At 50.8% G+C, this 26,174-nt stretch overlaps 2 protein-coding genes across 9 annotated transcripts in view; one reads left to right on the top strand and one right to left on the bottom strand.

Moving 5' to 3' along the window:
* The window catches only part of RALGPS1 (Ral GEF with PH domain and SH3 binding motif 1), a 263,112-nt gene that overhangs the window by 78,294 nt on the left and 158,644 nt on the right, over positions 1–26,174 (bottom strand). The window lies entirely within an intron of this gene.
* The window catches only part of ANGPTL2 (angiopoietin like 2), a 33,989-nt gene continuing 17,245 nt past the window's right edge, over positions 9,431–26,174 (top strand). The window contains exons 1-2 of the mRNA XM_069474679.1: positions 9,431–9,830; positions 22,325–23,190. Coding sequence (XP_069330780.1) covers positions 22,374–23,190 — 817 coding nt within the window. The 5' untranslated portion in view covers positions 9,431–9,830; positions 22,325–22,373. The remainder of the gene's footprint in view (positions 9,831–22,324; positions 23,191–26,174) is intronic.

Genomic DNA, 26,174 nt, shown 5'->3' with positions numbered 1-26,174 from the left:
AGTCTGTTAAGAGTGTGGACTTTGGATCCAAACAGGCCCAGATCTAAAGCCTGGCTTGCTGCTTTGGCTGTGTGGACGTAGACTCCCTAACCTCTCCTGGAAGGCTCTGTTTTTGAGGACTCAATGAAATAATCCCCGTAGGAGGCTGCCCCGTGCCAGGCAGGCAGAGAGTATGTAACAGACAGTGGTTGTTGCGTAAGAGCAGAGAGGTCTTGTGAGCTGCAAAGGCCTGCGAGCACCCAAATAGATGACGGCGAGTCTCCTGTGTACTCACAGGAGAGCTCTTGAGACTAGTTTAGCGCCCAGCCATTCTTATTTACAAATCACTCTATCAGACTTCTGGGACCTTAGCTGGTAAGAAGCAACAAATGAGAAGAGGGCTGAGGGGCTGAGAAGGGAAGGCGTTTGCTGCCATGGAAGGAAGAGCTAGAAAAGACAACAAACACAGCTGTCGTGGGTTTATAGGGCTCCTGTCAACAGTGTCCTCCACCCAGACAGCCCGCGGCCCGCGGTAAAGTGAGCTTATTCCCGATGACTGAGTCACCAAGCAGAGGCCAATTGCGTAATTGGCCAAGGTTATGGAGGTGAGTGCACATGTGCGTGCGTGGGTCTGTATAAAAGCATAATAAAAATGGATAAAAATTTGAAAACATTGGATGCTTAAAGAGATAACCTTGTAGCTTTCCAGCCAACTCGGTTATCTAAAATGACTTGGTACCTGGGGCCTGGAACACTGAGGTTTCTCTATCACAGAGGCAGAAATTAGAGGGTGTAAGAGCAGGCTCCCAGGTGCCAGACTGGCCAAGTTCAACGCTGGCCCATTGTGTGGTCCTGGACAAGTCAATTAACTCAAGCCTCAGTTTCTGCATCTGAAAATTGGGAAATAATAAAAGAACCTCCCGTACCTCATAGGGTTATTATGAGGATCAATAAGCACTCAATAAAGCCTTCAAATTATTTTGTAAGTATGTGCACTTTTTCCATAAGCCTGCTTTCCACTATATTAAAAGGATTCTTTTCTTTGGTTAAGCAGACTTCAAATATAGGCTGCAGACAAAGGAAGGGGCAGGGAAGTAAATACTTCTTTGACCAAAAGACTAGTGGTAGTGAGGCTAGGTGGCAATAGTTCTGGGGACAGTGACAGATATGCAAACCAACAAGGGACAGCTAAGAGAAAGCTGTCTGGAGAGATATGAAAAGACTGATGACCTTCAGAGGACCCAAGTGCACTAGAAACCCAAGATAATGGGGCTCCAAATTACTAGAGGAAGAGAGCCATCATTTATTGAGCACCTACTAAGGGTATCTGCACTCACACTGATCCACCTATTCCTCCCAGCCATCCTGGGAAGGTAATATTACTATCTCCAGTCTTTAAATGAGGAAACTGAGACTCAGGCAGGACAGGTAAATTCCAGACGTTCATGGTTAATAAGCAGTAGAGGTGGAATTCAAACCCAGGCCTGGTGACTCCCATCACACCACCAAGACAGCCATGGGTCAGTAGGGAGGGAGCTGGCAATACACCTGTCCTCTCTCTCTTCCCACCCTCTCATTTCCTGCTGGCACCTGCCACTGGCCAACACTAACCCGCAGCCAGAGGGCAATGGAGCCCATTGAGGAAATCCATAAAGGTCAGGGCACAGGGCAGGGTGCCCAAGAGCAGATCTGGGGCAGCAAACGAAGAATATCCAGCACAGAGAGAAAACCTGATCCCTGCTGTCCAGGGTTCCAGGCCTCAGAGGGAGGACTTATCCGGCCCAGCCCAGGGAGGGGAGAGGGAGGGCAGTGGGTAGTCTGGAGCCTGGCAGGGCTGAAGCAAGCTCCTGCACTGGGTGCCCTCACTCCCCGCAGGGCCTGTGCGGGTGCCCCCCCGAGGACGGCTCCCCTCCCAGACCCATTAGTCAGAGAGCTCCCTGCCAGCAGCTCCTGCAGGCCAGCACCGCACCACCGCCTGGTGGCCCCACCCTGGTCTCATTCCTGGGGAGCTCACTTATCAGTCTTTTGCCAGAAGCCTTCATTTATCTGCTCAGCTGCCTCCTCAGGGCCTAGGAAAGGTCAACAAGCCAGCAACAGCCTGGCTGCTCTTTGGGATGAGAATTTCAGCAGGTATCTTGTGTGAGGAGTTGGAATCCTCCTCCAAAGACCATAAAACTGCCTTCTGTCTCTTCTCTTCTGTCTGGGACAAAGGTCTGGTCTGTCACAGACAATGTTCCAGAAGTGAGAATATTTTTCAAACAATTTATATTGGATGGGAATGATTTTAAACAGATTTCAAAAATTTCTAGGAAGTTTTTGTTATGAAAAAACAAAGAAAACCAGAAAACTAAAATTAAATCTCAACTCTCACTGGTCCTCAGTCTCCCCTCCTAGGGCTGGGCCCATGTGTCACCTGCAGTAGGAGAGAGCTAGGATAAGACCAAGTGAACTTTCCTTAAAATACTATTGGGAGGCAAAATGAAAACCTGTCAACTAAAAGTCTCAGCACACGGCTTTGGACAAATTGATCTATAGTCCAACTCATGCTCCAGTGGGGCTTAATAAGTACTTGTTGACTGAATAACAAATGTGTTTGTTGGCTGATGTCCACACTTGAGGAGAGGTGCTGCCCTGACTCTGTCCCCTGAAACGACTGGTCATACATGAGCTAACAACAGGCTCTCGAAGCTGCCTTGCACGTGAGTGTGCAACCTGTTCGGACTTTTGGATAGACTTGTTTGGCAAGTGTTTAACAGACACAGTGTCCTCAAAGGGCTCTCTGTGGTGCCTGGATATCCTCTGTGACACTAGACAGTAGCACTGCCTTAGCATCTTCCCATAGCAAAAGTCTCCTAACTTCTCACCAGAGCCAGAGAGCATGTGGCCTGCCTGCCCGGCATGGGGCAGCGAGTCACAGGACCTCACCACACGTCTCCAGGAGAGGACGGGACCAGCTGGCTCACTGTTGGTTTAGAGGCAGCTGTTTTATTCAATCTGGATGGATGGAGGCTCTGGCAGTTCCACAGGCTTCCTGATGCTTGGCCACTCCCTGAGGCCTTTCCAAGGCCAGCTGACTAGGATAGGAGGGACTTTGCCTTTTTGTTCTTCATCAATGGCCAACCTCACTGGAGGTTCATGACTGAAACTGCCACACTTCCTTGAATCTGACAAGTCATCAACTGTAAAATGCATCACATTCTAGTAAGAAAGGAAAAGAGCTGCCAGTTAGACTATGACATGCCACTGACTATGAGAAGCATCCTGATTTCAGAGACCTAAAAACAAGAAGCGTGCTAGCATTGAAGAAGAACATTTGTTTGCAGGAAAACTGTGTTCCTCCTCACTTGGATGCAGGTTTTAATCGCAGTCCCATTCCTTCCTAGCTGTGTGGCCTGGTGCAAAGAACTTCACTTTGCTAAGTCTCGGTCTTCTTGCCAGGAAAATAAAATAGTAATACTTCCCTCACAGGATTTTAAAAAGAAATAATACCTATAAAATGCTGAGCTTGATGCCTAGCACATCACAGGTAGCTATGCAAGGGGTTCTAACAAGGCTTGTGAGGACAGCACATCTCTTCCATCTTCTAGTGCTCAGACAGGTACACTGAGATGAACCAATCTGTGAATTCTTGAGGCTGACATTTCCCAACAGACTATGATCAAGAGAAGGGAGGACAGACAACTGGATTAGGAACCATCAGCCAATAGTCTAGGCTTATGGTAGGGCACCAGTAGCACCAGGAGTGCAGAAGGTTTGGGTGAGAAGACAAATTCAGTTGGATGTGGGAAGTTCCAGATCCCAAAAGGGAGGAGGACACTGTATGCAACTAACACTTAGGTCAATAAAAATTATAAACTCCAGACAATATATAAAAAACAACTGCTTGAAAGCAATGGAGAACAATCAAAAGCAGAGACACTAGAGGAGACACGGTCCTTGAAAGAAGACAAGCACACGAGAGCATTTCTCAGTTCATGGTGATACCCAGAAGAACTGAAACAGAGAGCAGCAGTCTTACTGTCTGGGAAGACAAGAAAGAGGTTGGATTTTGAGGCTGGGAATTGAGAGGAAAAATGTCAGAAGGGAAAGAGCTACAGAAGGGGAAGCCCCAAAATTACTGCACAAATTCCACTCAAATCCTTAGCTAACTGCTAAATTGTATACATGTAGAGAGATACTCTAAGAAGCACAACCGAAAGTAGCAGGAGGAAGAGATTTCAGCAATTTATTGTAAGATAGAGTTTGGAGTTCAAGTCCTGCCAAGTTAAAGCAGCTTAAGGGACACTTAAGGCTTTTGTTTTGATCCTAGAAAGGTCATGCTTTACAAGTAAACTCAGGACTAAGAGTTATGCCCTGGGACTATGGACAAAACCAAAATAAACCTATATAAACAAAGTATAAAAACCACACCTTCACAAGATCAAGTAGTTTAACTGCCTGCTAAAACAAAACACAACATTCTTTAGAGAAAGACAATAAAATACAGAGTATCTTCAATGTACCATCCACAATGTCCAACATACAATGAAAAATTATAGACATGTGAAGTAGGAAAATGTTACCCATAATCAAGGGAAAAAATTAATAAAATCAAACCCACTGATGACCCAGATGTTGGAATTAGCAGACAAGGACTTTAAAATGGCTATTGTAAATATGCACAGGAATCCCAGAAGAGAAATGGGACTATAAAAATAAATTCAGTGGAAATTCTAGAACCAAAAAATACTTTGGATGAAATTAATAGCAGATTAGATGCTATAGAAAAAAGGATTAGCAAACTTGAAGACAGGTAACAGAAATGATTCAAACTGAAGCAGGAGACAAAAAAGACAAAAATAAATAAATAAATGGAGCTTCAGGGACCTGTGAGACAATGACAGTGTATAAATGAAGTTCTAGAAGGGTAAGGGAGAAATAATTGAGTATAAAAAACATTCAAGGCAATAATTGCTAAAAAATTCCCCCCACATCCCCAAATTTAGTGAAAAACATCAATCCATAGTTCAAGAAGCTCAGTGAACCCCACATAGAATAAATGCAAAGAAAAATCACACTTAGTCACATCATAATCAGGTTGCTAAAAATCAAAGAGAAAATCTGAAAAGAAGCCAGAGAAAAAAAGAATCACTACGTACACAGGAAAGCAGCTGACTTCTCATCAGAAACAATGTTGGCCAGAAGACAGTGGAAAGACTTTTAAAGTGCTGAAAGTGGGAGAAAAAAGTCAATTTGGGATATGGGAAGCTTTAAACACTAGTGGGACTCTCAGGTTGCAAGATACAGTAAAGTCACCCCCTCCCAAGCACACCCCTCTATAGCACATTATACATGCCACCCCCCCCCACCACACACTCCTCCTACATACACAGTATCTCAATACAACATCCCATTGTTTCCAACAGAAAAAAATTTATGCCTGTCAGGAAGGTGATAAGACAGGAAAACACACAAAAAAATCATTTATACAGATTGTGGCACATACATGAAGATTCTTTGTATTCTGTCACCATGTAAACATCACACATTTTTCATCCTGATAAAAACTATAAAAAGGAAAATTAAAATTCACTTCTCAAATGCTTTAGTCACACGATGCTTCTGTCCAACAGGCAAGTGGGCATGGTGCTCCTTGAGGAGGTCAGAGGGCTCCTGAGATCTGGAAGTCATCGCTGGGAAGCACGATGTTCTGGGGGAGCGTAGGGAGGAGTCTGAGGGCAGCGGAGGGCAGCAGCAGCACATATTTCCTGAGCAATCGCTAAATGCTGGTGCCAGGCATTGCCCTAAGTGCCTCAGGTACATTATCATATTCAATTCTCACACTAACCCTGAGGAGTGGAGTATTAGCATCCCCTTTTTACAAATGAGGAAACAAAGTTTCAGAGAGAATAAGAAAGTTACCCAAGATTAGTGACAGAGCTGGGATTTGAGCCCAACTCCATTAGACTTTGAGCCACAGCACTTGACCTGCCTGCAGTCAGCCATTCGTTCATGCACTCCTCTGCCCTGGGCCACACACAACGAGAGCTCTACATGGCCCGCACATGCCCCTGTCCTCAGGTTACTCACAGCCCTGTGAAGGAGGCAATAAAAACTACTATAGCCAACATTCACTGAGCTATGCACTAGCCAGTATGTGTTACACTTAACATGTCACAGCTTATTTCATTTTCACATCAGCACTATGAGGTAGATCCTTTCATTATCCCCATTTTACAGATGAAGAAAGTGAGGCTCAGAGCAACTGAGTGGTAGAACTAGAATCTGACTCCAGAGCTCAAGCTCCTCAGTAGGGCAAGGCCTAGGCCTACTGCCCAAGGCCATCAAAGGGGCTGGGGTTGTGCAGAGGGGCAGGGCAAGTCCACTCTGGTGCTCCTCTCCCACTGATGAGGTCCTAGGAACTCTGATTTGTGAAAGCAAATTTGTTTTAGTAACTGAGGGGCTCGGGCTATACCTGTTCCTGCAGGGTGGGAAAGTCCTGAGACGCCCTGTCTGTAGCTCCCATCAATCCAGTCTCCACTCAACAACTAATGTGGCCCTTTAAAAATAAAGTCTCAACACCGTCTAGCTCAAACCTTTCAGTGGCTCCCTGTTGTCCTTAAAATAAAGGCCCACTCTCTAACAAGACTCATCTTTTCTCCTCATCCAAAATGCTCTTCTCCTGGCTCCTCTGAAGGACTCCCTACAGCTGCTGTTGCCTCAAGGTCCCTTCCAGGTACCACTGCCGTGTGACAGATTACCACCAGAACCCGGCGGCCTAAAGCAACACTCACATTCCACTCATGGGTTCTGTGGGTGAGGAATTCAGATATGGAAGAGAGGTATGGTTTATCTCTGCTCCCTGACATCTGGGGCCTCAACGGAAGACTCCAGAGCTAGGAGTGACGCAGCAGCAGGTGGTGACTTGATGGTTAGGGGCTGGGATCACCTACAGGCATCTTTCCTCACATGTCTGGAGGCTGATGCTGCTGTTGGCTGGGACCTACACTGCACGTGGCCTCGGCATGGTGGCTTCTGGACTTCTTAGGCCCCAGCTTGGCTCAGGGCTCAAAAGAGAGTGCCCCAGTGAACTGGGCAGAGGCTGCACAGCCTTTTCTCATCCAGCCTGGGAGCTGGTTGGTGCCATTTCCACCGCATTCCACTGGTCACAAGCAAGTCACAAACCCTCTCAGATTCAAGGGGAGGGGCACGGACCCCACATCTCTGTGGGAGGAGTGTCAAGGTCTCATTGTGGACCGGGAGAGACTGGTGGCCATCCTTGAAAGAGCAATCTACCCAGACTGTCTGCTCTCCTATTCACGCTCATTCTGGCCCATCCTCAGGCTTCAGCTCGAGCATTGCTCTGTAAGGGAGCTGGCTCTGGCCGCCCAGGCCTGACCAGGCCTAATGGTCAGATAGTCCCTTAGTGCCCAGGACTTTGCATATTCCATACCCAGTTTGTCTCCCACCCTGACTACCAGCTCTCCAAGGACAGGGACCATGATTTCCTGGTGTTGGCTAAGAGCAGGTTCTAAATAAACACTTCCTGGATTGAGGGGGTTGGGGGCAGAAAGAAGAGGAGGGAAAGAAGGGGGAGGGGGAGGAGGAAAGGAAAAGAACAAAAGGGGAGACAGAGAGAGAGCATGAGAGTGAGAGAGGAGGAGGGGGAGAGGGAGAGGTGGAGGGCGAGAGGGAGAGGTGGAGGGAGAGAGGGAAAGGGGGAGGGAAGGAGGGAGGGAGGGAGAAAAGAAAGATATGTCCACTGTTTATCTCAGGCTGGCAAAAACATGGGTGCCCTCATCCTGTGGAGGGTAGAGCTCCAGAAGAATTCATTTTCATCCCATGTGCTTCTACTGACGTTGAGCCCCCAGCCCACCATGGCCCCACTGGGGGCCCTCCAGGCCCTTTGGAGAACCCACAGAGTGGCCGGGTCTCCTCCCCACGGTAGGTGCAGGGAGCATTTCTGGCTGACGGTCCAGTGCAGTTCTTTGGCTAATGCTGTGGCCTGGAAGACCTGGGGGCTACCGGCAAGGACTCGCCTTCTAGAACACGATGGAGCTGACAGATGGAAAAGAGAGAGAGTCTGGGCAGGCTGAGGAGAAGCTGAGGCAGGAAGAGAGTTCGCTCCCTGCAGAGACAGGAGTGGCAGTCCTGACAGGGGAAGATCACAGTGGAGCTGTTTACCCAGGGACCAGGAATGTGACCCACTGTGCCTAGGGGTGGGGAGAGGCCCATTTTCCCAATTTGTACCCAAACATCATCACCACCATCATCACTAAAACTTTTTTAAAAAGAAAAGAGGAGCCATCACCGATATTTCTCATGCTGTTGTCCAAGCAGAGGGACAAACCTGTGCCCGGGGGGCTCCCTCCCTGGAGCTTGCCTCCTCCTGCCCTCTGCCTCCCTGCAGGGCGCCTGGACTGTGCCGAGGAGTCTGTAGGGTGTTGCACCGTGGGGTCTGGTGCCATCCTTTCCTTTCCTGCTGATTCTATAAACACCCACAGAGCTCCACCTGTGTGGCTGACTCGGTGCTGAGGGCTCGGATGGAGTTCCAGTATGTGTTCCCAGAAGAGCCCAGGGGAGGTCACATTTTGATGAAAACACTGAGGCCAAACAGGATCACACAGCAGAGGTTCTGGGAAGAGAGACCCTTGGCCCACCCAGCTGCAGACTCCTGATGGTTCAAGGGAGTGTCCTTGACACTACCAAGCCCTTTCCCCTGCGACCTGACAGAGTCCTTGCTGCAGCCCTTGGAGGTAGATTACTAGAATTAATTAGCTCATTTACCTATGCATGAAAGGGATGCCCGGAGAGGTGAAGTGACCTAATCAAAGCCACTAAGGTGGGATGTGACAGCTTTTATCCAGCGCTGCCCAACCCCCAGCCTGTGGTATTTCCACCATCCTAAGCCACTGCCTCCTGCTAACTTCCAGCAGCTCTCACTCTGCTCCTGTGCGGACAGCCTTGGGCTCCCTTCCCCAGAGTTTAGAGATGAGAGTGAGGCCTCCATGACGGACAGCTGATGAGGAGAGGCCCTCTGGGCTGAGCTGCCCCGCCCGCCAGCCTGTGGGGCAGTGCCCAGGAGCCATCCAGGGGGAGGACCCGCCGCCTGCTGCTCACAAGGCGGCTGCACGCACAGCTGGAGCGGATCTAAACCCATTCCCTGAGTCAAAGGGGAAGCTCTCCGCCTGCCTCGCAGAGCACGCAGGAGCTGCCTGGGCTTTGGGGAGAGGGCGGGCCAGGGAGCAGAGCTGGCCAGGCTGCCCGTGCCAAGGAAGGAGGGGGCCCGCTGAGGCTGCCAAAGCGGGCCGGGCGGGAGGGGCCAGGCCAGCTGGGGCCGGAGCTAGTGTGACATCACCGGGCGGCCCGCCTCTGTCTGGGGCTGAGGGGAGGCCCGGAGCCTTTCTGGGGCCTGGGGGATCCTCTTGCACTGGTGGGTGGAGAGAAGCGCCTGCAGCCAACCAGGGTCAGGCTGTGCTCACAGTTTCCTCTGGCGGCATGTAAAGGCTCCACAAAGGAGTTGGGAGTTCAAATGAGGCTGCTGCAGACGGCCTGAGGATGGACCCCAAGCCCTGAGTGGTGCTGCCCGAGCCCCCGGACCCCAGAGCATGGCACTGAGGCAGCTGCCTGCCCCACTGTGAGGGAAAGCAGGCTGTGAGCAGCCCCAGCAGGACCCCTGGCCAGCTCCATCCCCTGCCGAGCCCTGCTGTGGAAGCAGAGCCCCAGAGGCCAGTGGGGCAGGGCTGCGCGGCAGCGGGTTGGCCAGCCTGTGACTCGGGAACCCCTCCTGGAGGCCATGGACAGGCTGCCCCACTGACGGCCAAGGTGAAGCATGTGAGGAGCTGCCCTGGGAGCCGAGCAGGAGGGAAGAGGTAAGGGGCCAGCCTGTGGCAGCCAGGGACAATGCGCGAGAGGCAGCAGCTGGCCCCGTGGCTGGGGGTTCAAGAACCCTGCTTCCTACTGCTGGGGGGTGTGTGCAGCCAGATCCCAAAGGGGGTCACTCCCTGCTTTCACGTGGAGCCGAATACGGCATCTCCAGACAGGACTGTGGACACTTGGTGGTGTCTGGAGCACAAGTTCATGGGCTGGGGTACTGAGGACTTCAGTGAGCCCTCCCCTCTTTGGACAAAGAGCGTTTAGGGTGAAGGCAGGCAGCTCCTGGGCACGGCTGGGCAGCTGGGGTGTGTGCCTAGCGGGGGCAGCGGACTGAAAGAGTCCCAGACGGCAGGGGTAGCCCGAGGGCCCGGGAAGTCCCTTGTCGCTTTGGGCTGCTCTGCACCCCAGCCAGCGACTTCGCTGAGGCAAAAGCAAAAGCAAACGCTGTCCTAAGGCAGCCGGGAGCCCTTGTTCAGAAAGTTCCCTGGAGCTGGGCAGCTTTTGCTCACAGCTCTCCAGCTGGTGAGGGGAGCTAAGGTGTCCGGTGCTGGAAGGGATGTGCCACCCAGAGGTTTCTGCACTGGCTGGTACTCTGGGTCTCCAACTGGCTGGATCGGAAGCGGCTTCCCTGGTACCCCAGCCGGGGGACAGCATGGGTTCCACGTACTGAGTCCCTTGAAAGCATTCAGCGTTAGATAACATTTCCCAACAGAAATTCTCCACTGATCCTTCCCTTCTCCTTCTGTGATATGTGTGTCATGGGTCAGCTATTGCCTCTGCTGTGGGATTATGAGAGCTCCCAGAGGCCAGTTCGGTTACTTAGAAAAGGATCTCCTTTCACCCGGGGCTCTGAGGAAAGTTGAGAATGCCACTTCCGAAGCTGGCCAAATGCTCCCCACATGCATTTTTCCAAATGGAGGCAGAGCAGGGTCATGCTCACAAGTTGGCTTTAAATCCTGGCTCTTCCACTTAGCGGCCAAGTGGCTCCGGCAGAACACTTAGTTTTTCTAAGCCTCAGTTTCCTTATGTGTGAATTGGGATAATAATAGTGCCCATCTCTTAGTAAGAGCTACACTTATGTCGCACTTACCCTGAGCCAGGCACTTATCAACTTGTAGAATCCTTACAACCACCCTGTAACACAGGCACTATTATTCACCCCCATCTACAGGTGAGGAAACTGAGGTTCAGGTTAAATGATGTGCCCAGGCCACGTGGCCAGTAAGTGCTGGCACCAGCCATTCTGAACCAAATTCCACTGCATTCTAGAAGGAGCACAAGTGATCACGCACAGGGAGGCCTTAGCACAGTGCCTGGTGAGCAGCAAACCCTTAGCAAACGTCAGTCACTTATTATTATGAACCACTAACAATCAGAATCACACAGAGGGAAGGGAAGAGCAGAGACACAAATTCTTTCCCTGTTCTGGACACATCCTGCTAGGGTTTTCAGAAGATCCCACAAGGCAGAGCCAATGTGGTGGCCATTACTGCTACCCATACTCGGGGGCTTTCCAGGAGCCTGAGGGGGGCCTTATGACTGTGGCTGGGGTTTGGGTTTAGGGCCACCTGCGGCATGTCTGCATCCTTGAAGTCCACACTGAGGAAGAGTATAGACACACTGACAAAAGGGTCCAATACCAACTTTGTAGGGGAATAGCATCTTGCCACCCACATGGGCACTACTTGTCTACCTATCGATCTCCTCACCAAAACCACAGTGAGTAAGAAAATGGAGCTACCTTGGTGCTGTAAGAGGTCCACAAAGTCAGAAGGACAAATGGCCAGGCCTGTCCCAGATTTGCAGCGGGGGAGGCAAGCAATGGCCATGACCAAGTCTAGAACTGTGGTGGATGTCACATGGGACAGCACTGATACATGGTGGCCCAGGACAGTAGCTTCTGTCCCATGGCCCCCAGAGGTCCCAGTGTACTTCCCTGAGCTCTGGGAAGTATTCTGAAGAGCTGGTGGTAAGTATTTGCTTTTCAAGTCTTCTGGGGCTGCTGAAGCCAGAGGCTTCCTGCTCCAGCCTGGAACTGTGGTGGCCCACTGTCCTCTCTGGGCAGTGCAGGTTGAGCAGAGGCTCTGACTGACTGCTTGGGCCTGGCTAACCAAACGTGATTATTACTCAATCAAGGCAGGTGTAACAGCCAAAACCGTGTAAAGCACCTGGTTCAGGAGGGGACTACCTGGTACTGCTGCAAGCTCACAGGCAGAGCAAATAAGCAGTTCCTCCACTTAGTCCTCCATCCCACAGTGATGTATGAAATACCCACTGGGCTAGGTGAGGCACATATATTATCTCATTCCATCCTTACCACAACTCTGGGAGGTAAGGTCTAGTTTTAGCATCCCATTTTACAGATGGGAAAACTAAGGCTCAAGAGGTTAATTTCTCCAAGGTCACACAGTTAAGTGAACCCAGTCTGCCTAGCCCCAAAGCCCCTGCCTTCCTCCACCTCACTCCACTGCCTTGTTCAATGTGTCTCGATTTCTCTTATCTTGACTCTGTCACCGGGTCCCTGCCCAGTGCTCCCTGCAGCCAAGTCTGCTTTAGTTGCTGTCCCATAGAATGCTGCACCAAGCCCTCTGAAACCAGGTGCTTGCCCGATTTCAATGCATCATGTGCTCTCCATGGAAGCCCCCCTTGGAGGCAGAGGCGGCATTATTGCGACCCTTACAGAGGAGCCTCAGCATAGCCACACACGGTGCCTTGGGGAAACACGGCCAGTGGGAAGTGGGCCCGGGAGTCCAAGCCAGGCTGGCTGACTTCAAACATCCATGTGCCCGGGTGCCTCCCCACACCAGCACCAGGGGACTCTGGCACCAGCTCAGCGGGGCAGGGCCTGGGGGAAGCATTCGTCCATGTGACTGAGATACCATTTATGCATTTTTTACAACCCTACTTGGAGGTTCCCTTAGGGCTGCAGAAGCAGAGCTCAGGTCCTCTTCATCTAACCTGGGCCACATTTGAGCAATTCCTGAGAAAACATCAGGGAGGTGGCAGCTGGTCACTGCTATAAAACAAATGTAACAGTAGTCCTGCCCACGGCAGGTACGCTCAGCACCCCGCCTCTCTCTGAATCACAGCCCATTTGATCTGGAATGGTCTCGGCTAACGGCAGGCAGATGGGGGAGGTGCTTTGCTCCCAGAGCCCGCAGCCCAGCGGGACTAGGCAGGCGGCAAATAATCACACAGACGCACAGCTCCATGCGAGTGATAAAGGGGAGGCAGGTGGAGCTAAGAGAGTCCTCAAGATGGGTGGTGGTGTCCCCATTTTACAGAACTTGGAAACGGAGCTTCAGGGGTGCAGCACCTCCCAAGGCCTTTCTTCTAGTGGGCCAAAAAGCAAGGATTCAAACCCTTGTGCCCATTCTACCCTGGTCTGTGCCCATGCTGCCCTGGTCTGCTGCCACCCTGGACAACCACACTGTGGAAATCTCAAGAAAGAATCGATTCATTGAATAGTGTTTCTTGTCTATGAATTTATATAGAACACCCTAAATAGAAGGGTTATTCAGCCACAGGCAGTGTGGAGTTTGTGGTGACAGATAGGTCACGTCAGAAACCTCATTCTGGGGGCAGTTTCTATGACAAAACTGTGTTCCCTCATATGGACTGGAAGCCGTGTGACTGACTTAATAACAGCTTTGGGGGGTTTAAAACATTGCGCTGGCCCGTTACACGGACACATCGATCCTGAGACACATTCTGATCACAGGAATGTTAAAATGTTGGGTGGGGGAGCCAGGCCTCTCACAATCGAGCTATTGTGTCAGGTCTATTCTCCGGTGAAATCAGCCTGTCTTGGGGCCAGCAGCCTCAGAGCCGCACCCCCTTCACCCCCTCATGCTGCCTAGTCCTCCACACAGGCAAGCCCAAGACCCTGGCAGAAAAGCCCAGAGTGAACTCTGTTCTTATCTCCAAGTGATGCCTGAGGACCTGCCCAGCCCCAGAAATGCCCAAAGCCCTGCCCGAGATGGTCCCTGTCCAGCCTCCATGAGGGAAGGCTTGTGTCTGTCTTAGTTACTGCCGAACCCCCAATATCCACTCAGGGCCAGGCAGAGATCTGGGGAATGAATGAATGAGTGAATGAATGAAGCAAGCCTCAGACCCAGGCTCTCAAGCAAACAGGGCAGGGTGCCACACCATGCCCTGCTCTGTTGTCCAGCCAGCGTTCTCTTCTGAGGCTGGATCAGCTTCCCCCACAGCCCCACAAGGTACCCCACCAGGGCACTGATCATTACCTGTGTTACAAGTGCCTGTTCTCCCTCTTGCCTACTGTGTGCCCCTTGAGGGCAAGGACCAGCCTACCTTGTTCCGCTCTATTTCCAGCCCCTGGCACAGTGGCTGGCACAGGGGAAATGTTTGGGAAATATGTTGAATGAATGAAATTCTTGAATCCCTGTTTAGTAAGCCAGGTGCCATCCTGCATACTGGGCATTCAGAGGGGGAATCTGCCCTCACCCTGCTTCTAGAAAGCTATGGTCTGGAGTAGACAATCAGATGAGTACAATCTGAGTCTCGGGTGCTGGAATGGAGGTGGCCACAGCTGCTCTTGAGAGCCAGGAGGGGGGACCTCTCTGCAAGTGGCTTCACAGTTAGGCCAACTTAGAAAGGAAGACAGGCACACATCGGGCAGGACAGTGGGGGAAGGTGCTTGAGACAAAAAGCACAGCGCATGCAAACGCAGGGAGGCTTGACCACGCAGGCTCTGTTTTTAAGCAGGACACTGACATGATCGGATGTGTTAGCCCTGGAGCTGTGTGCAGTGTGGACTGCAGGGGAGACAGCACCCAAAGGCAAGGAGGCCAGTGAGGATTGTGTGGGTAAGAAACCTGGCTCTGGAGTAGACATATCTGATTCCTAGCTCAGCTTCACCACTTGGCAGCTCTGTGACTTCATTCCTAACCTCTGTTTGCTCATCTGTGAAATGGGGATAATCATAGGCCCCGCCTCACAGAGTTGTTGGGATCAACAAGGTAGGCACAAAAAGGGCTTGTTTCAGTGCTCAGGGACAAGTGCATCCAAACAAGCCAGGGTGGCCCTGGTGCTAACTGCTCAGCCTGGCCTAGAAGAGCAGCTCTAGGCACAGCCTGGATTTCCCAGAAAGCCATTCTAGGGCAGTGCTATTCACCCAGCCCAATTTCTCCTCCTTGTCCGAGGCTTCCCCAGTTCCAGGGCTCTAGAGCATACTAGGCGCTGCCGGAAATGCAGCAGCCAACTCAGAAGCTGGACTCTGAAATGGCTTCTGCAGACTCTTCCCCCGCCTCTGCTCTGTTGGCCGAGGCTCCTGGCACAGGAGGGCTCAGTGTACAGACTGGGGGAATCTCAAAATGGTTCCCAAATAATGCACTGTGCAAAAGTAGCAGCAGTATCCTTGTCCCCCGTGGCAAAGGCAACCCCTCCCCACTGCCTAACCACATCCCTCCTTGCCCAGTGATCTCACGGTGTGACCACAGCCCACCTCCTCCATGAACTCAGCCCTTTCCTGGAGCCAACTCCCCCATGGCAGGAGCACAAGAGCCCAGGGCATTAGGCAGATTCAACCCCCCAACGTCACTCCTCCAGCAAATCTGTCTGATCCTAGACTATCAGCTTCTCTGGTTCATGCCTGTGTTCCCATCACCCATGACCAGGTTGTAGCACTACACGATGGCTGGCTGGATGGGTGAGGGAAGGCTGGGTGGATGGATTAATGGCTCATTCAAAGGTCTTCAAAGAGCTGACCGGCAGGGTTTGGGAATTGGCTCTAGACTACCTGGGTGCCTTCTGGTGGGGAATGACTCACAGGAGACTAGGCTGGGAGGGGATGGCAGCTGGAGACCTGGATATTCCCTCCCTGGCCTCCAAGCTGGTGCTGAATCAACCAGGACAAACGATGCACAGTCCTTTCTCCAGGTTTTCTAAGGTGAGGATGCCACTGCTCATCCTAGGTGCCCATTTTGGGGTCTCACCACTTGCATGATCAAGAAGCTCTTTCTAACATCCAACAAAACTCACCCTTGTGCTGACCTGAAAGCCACGTCTACCTATTCAGTCAACAGTGGGCAGGAAGTCATCTGCATCCTGGCTGTTAAACAAGTAAGCACCTTCTGCTCATATTGGCTAGAAAGAACCTTGATGGAAGTGAGGTATGGAGCTGGCAGTTGACAGCTAAATCCCAGTCCTGATCTTTACTCCAAGTGACCCTGAGCAAGCGGCCTAACCTTTCTGGACCTGGGTTTCTTCTACCGCCAAACGCAGATGATAACTTTCTCCTAGGTAAGGGGACCACATAATTTGTTGCTCAACCAGGATACTTTTGAGAGTGAAAAGAGGGTGCTATTAATAACTACATAAGACAAAAGACTTCAACTGGGGCCAACCAGGATGTATAGCCCCCTACTTAGAAGGCTGCCTGAGCCAGTGAGATAGAGTGTAGTTGGGCACACAAGTTCACAGCAAACAACGCAGCCATTATTATTAACACTGTTTGTCATGTGGTCAGCTGGGCCCTCTGGGGCCTTTTCTTCTGGACTTTTCCTTCATCTGGATCCCTCCCACATCCTGGGTTACACGTCAGTTTGGCTGTCACTCCACCAGCACACTATACATTTCAACAGCTTTAGTAGGAACTGCTGGTTAACTTTGATGTTTTCATCTGTCTCTTTTCTGTCCTGATGTTCGTTTAACAATCTTGATTCATGCTCAGGTCCATCAGACTCACTCAAGCACAGCTCAAGTTTCTAGCTTCCCAGAACCCCGACGTCAGGGGCCAGCAGCAGTTCCAGATTCCCTCACTGCCTCGGCAGAGGCCCACTTCTCAGGGCTCCTGCGGTGCTGGGATGCCTCCTCTGGCCTGGACTTGTGCTCAGCCTTCATCTGTGATCACAGACAGTATTGGCTGGGGGTGGCAGGGTTCTGAGTCCTCCAGGCAGGACTGGAGTCTGGACTGATGATGAAACAACTCCTGAGAGCCAGATTTAACATGGAGGTTTCCTTGGGGTCTGCAGTCCTGGGGATTGCCACGGCTCTCCTGTCTTCCTTCTGCCTGGGGCATCAGAGAACAATCTCTTCCGGATTTCCTGTCACTTTGGCACTTTGGTTTCTATACATTCACAGTAAGGTATATTTTGGGATTCTGTTATTGGCTCCACTACTTAATAATTTGATGATTTGGACAAATGACTCATGGTCTACAACTCTCAATAGTTTCCTCATGCAAGCGGGGATAATGGTCAGCCCTGCTGTTAGCCTTAAAACCATTTTTGTGGGAATTAGAAAACTGCTGTAATATACACAGCTACAAAGACTATGAATGTGAGTTGTGCCTAGAGTTGCACAGTACACAACTGGGGCCACCTTGGCCCTGAAATAACAGGGCCTCCCTCCCAGGGCTGTTGGGAGGATTAAGTGAAATGATGTACGTAAAGTGTTTCAGCCATAGTGATAATTGGCTGTAGTTATTATTTTTATTATTTGAACTTTACTCATTCCTGACCTTTGGAGTGAGGACTCAAAAAGAATACCCCCAGCCAGCAGCTTCTGCCACAGGGCAGGACACACAGCTCCGTCTTATAAAAATGATGATTCTTCCCACAAAGTGGCCCCTTGCCTGGGCTGCAGCTCTGTGGTGGTGAGAGGGATGTGGACACACAGTGTGTGGCCCCACCACACCAGGCCAAGTAGGGACACTCAGATGCAGCCCACTGGAGGCTGGGTGGGACCCAAGCTCAAGCCCTGGAGAGGCTGCCTCCCCGTGTTCAAAGGCTGTCACATGGCGCAGTCACACCAGCCTCACCGTGGGGAGGAAAAGCCCGTGCATAATGGAAACTCCTCACAATACAATGTGGAAAAGCAATTTTAAGAATCGTTTTGATTTTAATTTTGAAGCCAAAGGAAACAGTTGGACTTGCTTTTCTTTGTTGGTCACAGGAAGAAACTGAGGAGCATCACTTTGATTGGAACTGAGTTCTTCTCCAGGCCTAAGATGGCCGGGAATGCTTGGGGGAGTTATTTCTCTTGGGATGCAATTAGTTGAATAAATACCAAGAGAGCAAAAAGTAAACAAACGCATTACTGCCCATTAAGAAGTGCCAAACTAGCAAAACGCTAGAGCGGGGAGGGGGAAATCAGGGTTGGAATCTTTAAGGAAAATAAATGACTCCAAGGTTGAGCACGGTGCAAAGAGTGTGGCCCTTGGTATCGGGCTGACCCGAGTTCTCATCTGCCGTGTGTTCCTGGGCAAGTCACTTAGCCTGTCTGGGTTTCAATGTCTCCATTGATAAAATGGAGGGAACAACAACCCCACTGGATTACCTGGGACAGTGCATGTCAGGCACCCAGCACACTGCCCTTGCTTTCCTGTAACTAATCAGCTCCGAGTCACCCCACTAAGCCCAGGCCCCATGGAGACAGAACAGTGGGAACCAGAATTAAGCATACAGTTTCAAGAGGTCCCACCCCTAGCAATGTGACCTCAAGTCAGTTACCCCACACTTTTCTGAGTTTCCTTACTCTCAAAATAGGCAACATACTAATAACTAGTTCTGAATGTTGGAGTGATTAAATGAGACAATGTGTATGCAAAGGACCCTGAAACCCGAAACCCTGTGTGTTAGTCAAAGAGATGGTACAGTGCTTAACTCAATGCCTGGCCCAAACTTAGCACTCCTTACTGTTAGTTTGTATTGTTACCATTTTGTTGTTGTTGTTGTTGTTATCCTACCGATATCACATTATTCCAATCTCTAGTTTCTGAAGTGCTTTCATGTTGCTTACCTAGAGTGCAAAGTGGGTTGGATCACTCCATTTCACCGAAGAGGCTCAGCCTTCGAGATCTCAAGTCCAATGGCAAGAGCTTTGCTTGGGGAGCTGTGAGAGCCCACACTTGGGAGGGGACAGAACGCAGTGATAAATAGCGCAGCCCTCTCGGGTCTGGATGCCTGGGAAGGTTTGGAAACCAACCCTTTCCTGGAACCAGGTTGCCTCCCTGGGCCTCTGGCAGTTTCTTGGCCATGGCTGAGGCCAACGCCCACCCCAGCACAGAAAGGTATTTGTCATCAGCTGCTACAGGTAAGCAGTGGAAGGCAGTGGCCCAGCAGGCCGGCCCTAGCTCAGAAGGGTGGGGGGAGGGGCAGGTTTTTCCCATTGTTCTGGGGCAGGCGTGGCTACCAGCGCCAGAGCTGCCAAAGCACCGTTGGAAACCAGGCAAACACTTCCAAACTCAGCCGGGTTTCCACTGACATCACTGCAGCCCTACCTCCTAGCAGAACCCAAACCAGAAGTTCTCAACACCTTTCTCTCCCTGGCCAGAAAGGCCTGAGCTGCCCAGTGGAACCGGGCTTGGGCTTTGTCACTTAAGTGGAAAACAGCTCAGCGTGCCCCCTGGGAGCACAGGGTCTGTTTTGTAGCTGCCCACTGGCTGGCACAAGGTGGAGCCTGGACCCAGGGTGCTCACTGGAGAAGCGACCAAAGGGGTCCAGGGAGGACAAAACCTTTAGGTCTTGTGTCACGGTTGTTATTTTAACACAGCTTAATGTGAAAGCAGAAAGTGGTGATGCTAACACCTTTTTACTACTAAAAACCAGATTAAATACATTTCTGTGTGGTAATTAAGAGTTTTAAGGTTCAAGTTCATCAGACCAGGGTGGAGCCCTGGTTTTGCCACCTTCTAGCTTTGTGATCTTGGGCAAATCACTGAGCCTCCCAGAGTCTCAGTTTCCTCATCTGTAAAGTATAAATAACAGCAGCAACTACCTTAAATACAAGAAAGCAGAAAACATTTACAAAATCTTCACCACAGGGTAGGTGCTCAGTAAACAGATGTTGTGGGTGTTACTAATAAATACAACGTGGTGTGGCCCCTCCTCCCTCGGGCAGTCACTTGTCCACGGCTCCCTGCCCTCACATCCCTCTTCCCAGCACTCCCCCCCACCCCCAGCTCCGATGTACTCCAGGCCGCGTGCTAAGCAGGGAGACAGCATCTGATGGTGATGAGGACTCTGGGGGTGGGGGGGCGGGGGGGTGAGGTCCCGATCTTAAATAAGCAGGGAGGGTCTCACTGAGAAGGTGACATTTCAGCAAGACCTGAAAGGAGCAAGGGGGTGAGCAGTGAAGACAGCAGCGAGAGTATCTGGACAGGGAACAGCAGGTGCACGGGCCCTGAGTGAGGAACGTCCAGGAGGCAGTGTGGCTGGAGGGGTGGCTGGGGGAGAGGGGTGAGGGAGGAGATCAGCGAGAGAGCAGGGGCCAGATCATGGATGGCCTTGGAGACTCATTAGCTTTTTCTCCAAGCTGGGGACCCTTGCAGGGTCCTGAGTAGAAGAGTGACCTGATCTAACTTTTTTAAAAGGATCACTCTGGCTGGTGGGTTGAGGGCAGACTGTAGGGTGGACAAGGGCAGGGGAGTGAGACCAGTTAGGAGACACCTGCAACTGGCCAGGTGAGAGGTGTAGGTGAGATGGGCCAGGTGGTGGCAGGGGAGGTGGGGAGAAGCAGTAGGATTCTGGGAATATTTCCAGGATATTGCTATCATAATTTGGTAGTGAAATTAGATGTGGGGTATGAAAGAAACCAAGGAGTCCAGGATGACTTCAAGGTTTTTGGTTTGAGCAACTAGAACAGAGTTGCCAGAAAAATTGGGATGAATAGGTTGGGATGGAGATATGAGGAAAACCACGAGTTCGTTTCTCGGTAAGTTGAGATACCTAGTAAATAGCTAAGTGAAAGGTCAAAGATGCAGCTGGACATGAGTCTAGAGCCCAGGGGAGAGGTCTGGGCTGGAGAAATAAATGCAGGTGTGAACAGTGCCTGAAGGAAACAAAGACTGACGAGACCACCAAGGTAAATGAGTCTGAGGAAGGAGCTTTGAGCCGTCTGACAGCAAGAGCACGGGAATATGAGGATGATCCAGCAAAGGAGGCTGAGGAGCAGCCAGGGAGGCCGGAGGAAAGGGTGGTGTTCTGGAAAGGTAGTTCAGGAGCCACCAAGCCCCACAGAGCTGACAGGCAAAATACTAATGAGGACCAAGAACTGGCCCTTTGGTCTGGCAAATGGAGACCACTGGTGATCTCATCTAGGGCACCTGGAGTGGAGGGCAGGGGAGGGGGCAAGTCCTGACGGGGTAGGCTCAAGAGAGAACAGAAGAGAGGAACTTTCTGGAAATAGTGATTGTATGCAGTTCTTTGGAGGACTTTGCTAAAAAGAAGAGCAGAGAAATGAAACAGTAGCTGGAGAGGAGGTGAGGCCAGAGAGTTTTAAGTTGAGAGAAATAACAGTGTGCCTATAGGAAAAACGTGACGACGCAGAAGAGGTGGGGGAGGACCGCTGGTGCAAGGCCCTCGAGTGGGCGAGAGGAAGCATCTAGTGCATGTCCTCCCCTCCTTGGCCTGCCTAACTCCTCCTCATCCCTCAAGGGTCAGTGTAAAGGTCACTTTCTCAGGGAAGCATTCCTGACCCCTCCATTAGGTCAGTTCCCTGTTATACCCTCCCTGAGCATGTGATCCTGCTTCACAGCGCTTGGGAACGCTGTAATGATGTGGAAGCCCCGTGAGGGCAGGAGCTGGCTCTGTCCCGTCTGTAGCTGCAGCCCCGGCAGCCCCGGCAGCCAGCACACTGCCAGGTACACCGGAGATGTTCAATGGACATCTGGTGAAGGGATGAATGGTCCAAGAATAGAACAAAAACAATCCAGAGACACATGTCTGTGCTCTGCTCCCTTCTGACTTAATCACGTTGCAGTGGTCAGGACCATGCAGCCACTGGCTATTGCAAATATTTGGATTTATTATAGAAGAGCTCATTTGTTTGTTCCTGTTTGGGCTCTGTAGCTTAGCTAACACACAGACTAGAGCCATGTGACCAGACACTTCCTTTCACCGACACTGTCCACTAAAAACTGAACACGTTCCATACCGTGTCTAGCAATTCATTCATTTAACAAATATTTGCCAAGACCCTGCTTGGTACAACAACCTGGGAAACAGGGTTGAATCAGACACAGGACCTGTCCTCGTGGAGCTTAGAGTCCGGCAGAAGAGATTAAACAGAACTGCCATTCATCACAACTGTGGTGTGTGTTACAAGGGGAAAGCTTATGGGGTATGAGAATGTAGAATGGGGAGACTTATTGGTCTGAGGAGTCAGAGGTGGAGGAGAAGGGAGATTGGACAACAGCCCGTAGCTTCCCTGATTTTGTTCTTGAGCTCCACACCAGGAGCTCAGCAAGAGTGCCGTGGACATGGGAGCTGGCTCCAGGAGTGGCAGGGCCATGGCGTCCTGCCTTCAGATGCCCCGGGCCCTTCCCTTCCCCTTTTCGGGCGCTGCCTGTCTCCTTCTGTTGCTTGCAGAATGGCTGTCCTCCTCTCTGACTGCAGGATGGTGAACGTGGCCTTCTGAAGCTGCGTGTTTGGAAAGCTTTGCTGGGGGGGAAGGCTGGGATCACTAATGGCACAGGGCACTGGCAGTGGGGGGACCATCACTGATTCTTCCCTCTGTTTACTTTCAGGCTTTCATAGATTCTATTCACAAAGAATAACCAGCATTTTGCAAGGACCATGAGGCCACTGTGTGTGACATGCTGGTGGCTGGGACTGTTGGCTGCCATGGGAACTGCTGCAGGCCAGGAGGACGGTTTTGAGGGCACTGAGGAGGGCTCGCCAAGAGAGTTCATTTACCTGAACAGGTACAAGCGGGCAGGTGAGTCCCAGGACAAGTGCACCTACACCTTCATCGTGCCCCAGCAGCGGGTCACGGGCGCCATCTGCGTCAACTCCAAGGAACCTGAGGTGCTCTTGGAGAACCGAGTGCACAAGCAGGAGCTGGAGCTGCTCAACAACGAGCTGCTCAAGCAGAAGCGGCAGATTGAGACGCTGCAGCAGCTGGTGGAGGTGGACGGCGGCATTGTGAGTGAGGTGAAGCTGCTGCGCAAGGAGAGCCGCAACATGAACTCACGGGTCACACAGCTCTACATGCAGCTCCTGCATGAGATCATCCGCAAGCGGGACAACGCGCTGGAACTCTCCCAGCTGGAGAACAGGATCCTTAACCAGACAGCTGACATGCTGCAGCTGGCCAGCAAGTACAAGGACCTGGAGCACAAGTACCAGCACCTGGCCACGCTGGCCCACAACCAATCAGAGATCATCGCGCAGCTCGAGGAGCACTGCCAGAGGGTACCTGCGGCCAGGCCCGTCCCCCAGCCGCCCCCTGCCACGCCGCCCCGAGTCTACCAGCCACCCACCTACAATCGCATCATCAACCAGATCTCCACGAATGAGATCCAGAGTGACCAGAACTTGAAGGTGCTGCCACCCCCTCTGCCCACCATGCCTACCCTCACCAGCCTCCCATCCTCCACAGACAAGCCATCGGGTAAGTCCTTCCGGGATCCCAATCCATGTGGGCCGCAGAGCCAGGCTTCCCTTGGCTGTTACCACAAGTGGGGAAAAAGCCACGGCCAGTTGAAGCCGGGCCAAAGACTTGAGCAATTCCCCAGTGATCCCTTGGGCTGAACCAAGTGGGAGTCAGTAGGGTGAGGGGGGACCATACTGCTTAGACGGACGTTCAAAGGTAGAACTAGGATACAAGGAGTTTCACAAGAGGGCAAATGTTCTCTGACTTCTGATAGGAAGGAACCCAAGGCCTAAAGTTTTCCAGGCTCTGCACAAGATGCTCTGTGCTGGCAGATAGGATGTGTCTCCTGCAAGCTCATGGATCATGCCTGGCACATTCTGTAAATGCTCACCAAATAAACAACAGGCCAAAAGAAAAGAAAGTGTTATCACATTAAAAGTATGATAAACACATTGTAGGGTTGGGGGATGGGAAGGAGTCCTTTCTAATGCCCACACATTTCTTAGGGTCTAGAATTTTCAACAATGCTTCCATATACTCTTATATACACATTTCATCTTAAAATATGGCAATTCTCTGAATACCATTATGGGGGGAGGAATGGGGTTGCTGGTATGTTTTGAAGCTTAACCAAGATATAAGCATGGCTATTTCCATATATATTACATAATTAACCCCTGCAGCTCCTTACTGACAGGTTAAATAACTTGCTCATAGGCTTAGGATCCTCAGGCTAGAATTGAATTCAGGCCTTTTCACTTCAAGGCCCTGGCGACTCCTCTATGCCTTAGGAGTCTGGGAATCCTCACTTCTGAGTGGAACAGGCCAGAGGCTCCCTGTCAGGACGTCAGCACAAGCCCAGCTCCGTGAAGCTCAGCCTCTCCTTCATGCAGGACACTCTAGCCTTCCCAGTGGGCTGCCAATATGAGAACTAGACTTGTCTTTGCAAAAACAAACCATGTATCTGCTCCAAGTCAGTGCTTTTGGTACCACTTCATTGTATAAGCAGGGAGATATTTTTACTAAAAGTATCCTATAATATTTATTATTTCACACTTTAAAAAGTAATCACCAGTACTGGGAAGAGCAGCTTCTTGCTAATTCCAGAGAGGGGCTGAACTTGAGTGCAGGAGGGTGGCCAGTGTGAAGGACAAAAGCAGCATCGCTTTCAGGCCAGCTGGTGGTGGGGGACCTAGATGCAGGGCAGGGCATCTGCTGTAGCACCTCGAAGGAAAGACCCGGCCCGAGTATAAGGGGCTGAGAGCAAGTGCTTTGGAGTAGACTGACTTGGATTCAAATCCTGGTTCCTCCACAGATTAGCTCTGGGACATTAGGCAAGTCACTTTGTCCCTCTGAACCTCAGTTTCCTCATCGGTCACTTGAGGATAGATTAAAACAGTGCCCATCAGGTAGCGTCCGGTAGGCACTATTTTAATCTATTCCCAGTTGGCATGTCTATGAAATGAAATACTGCAAAAAAAAAAAAAAAAATGTGTTTAGCACAGTGCTGGGCCCACAGTAAGCTATGAGTTGCCTTTGATCTTGGTCTCTTCATCTTAAAACAAAGAGAGTAAAACAATCAATCCCTTTTTAGCTCTGGCGTTCTATCTGTACACACGTCTGGGGTGTTTTGTTTTTTAATTTGTAAATTTAAGGGGTACCAATGCAGTTTTAAATCAGAAGCTCCAAAAGAGAGGCAGGGTGTGTTAATTTGGTAGAATACCCAGAGGGGAGAACGTGCCCTTGGACACCAAATGAAGGCTTGGCTGAATGTTGTTATGATCCTGAGTGAATCAGGCTGGTTTCAGTGGTTACCCAACAGATCTCCTCTCACCTAAGCATCTCCAGTTTCTAACTCAACAATTTCAGGACATTTCTGAGCTTAAACTATGCTAGTAAGTATATAGCATAGGAATAAAGACCTGCATGTACACCCAGGCTCTGGCCCTTGCTAGCTGTTTGCTCATGAGAACATTATTTAACTCCCCTGAGCCTCAATTTTCTCCTCTGTAAAATGGGGACAAGACTCACAGCTTCACAAGGTTATGTTGAGGAAATTCAATACAATCAAGCATGTAATGTCATATCAGCCAACACTGGCTAAGCCCTGCTTCATGCTGGTCACAGTGCTAGACTTGGGGGAGCTGGTGACAACTCTGGTCCCAGATCTCCAGGAACTCAGTATGGGGGAGGTGGCAGGTGGACGAATACATCTGAGATCCATCCAATTCCCCTAAGATCAGCACAGAAAGTCTGACAAAGGATTTCTCTGGGAGGGAGCATCTGTCAAAGCCAAAATTTCCAGAACATTGTGAGAATTTATGGAGCCAACATAACAAAGTACCTAAAATCAGGAATGCAGTGAAAACTGGCCTGTCTGGTCACTGCAGTAATACCCTAGCGTGCTAAGTGCCTCACAGAGGGGCATATGAGAGGCTAGGCAGACACTGAGGTGGCATGACTGAGCCTGCCTGGAGGGAAGGGAGAGGTTCCCCTCCAGAAGCAGCACTTCCTTGTTGCATCTTTAAGGATTTGTGAGAGTTTCCCAGGCAGACCTGGAAGTTGGGAAACCACGTTATTAGTGGGTCCCTGATGGAGATGAGTTCATGCAAAGATACAGGGGCATGGTGCTACTCCTGGTACCCCAGTGATCCCCAGGCCCTACTTCTTTGTGTTCTCAGTCCAGTGTGGGCTGTGTACCCAAGGCTTCTGCACTCACCCACCCTTTGTCTCTCACTTAGAAGGCACACCAGCATGGGAAGGAATGGCAGGGATCTCATTATGGGGACAACTTGAATGCATGATAATTTACCTTTTTTTTTTTTTTTAAGCAAAGTCTCCCCAAATGTTGGTACTTGATCATTAGCAGCAGATTTCTTGTGACCCATCTCACTGCTGAGCTCCCACACAAAGTGCTCCCAGCTGGGACTGAGCACCCAGCCGTGGACGCTGCATGAGCGGTAGAGCCAGAAAGTGAGCAACTAGGGGAGGGCCCCGCCCAT

The sequence above is a fragment of the Eulemur rufifrons genome, chromosome 7 (assembly GCF_041146395.1).
Source record: "Eulemur rufifrons isolate Redbay chromosome 7, OSU_ERuf_1, whole genome shotgun sequence".
Lineage (NCBI taxonomy): Eukaryota > Metazoa > Chordata > Mammalia > Primates > Lemuridae > Eulemur > Eulemur rufifrons.
This window is presented reverse-complemented; position numbering and strand designations above follow the sequence as displayed.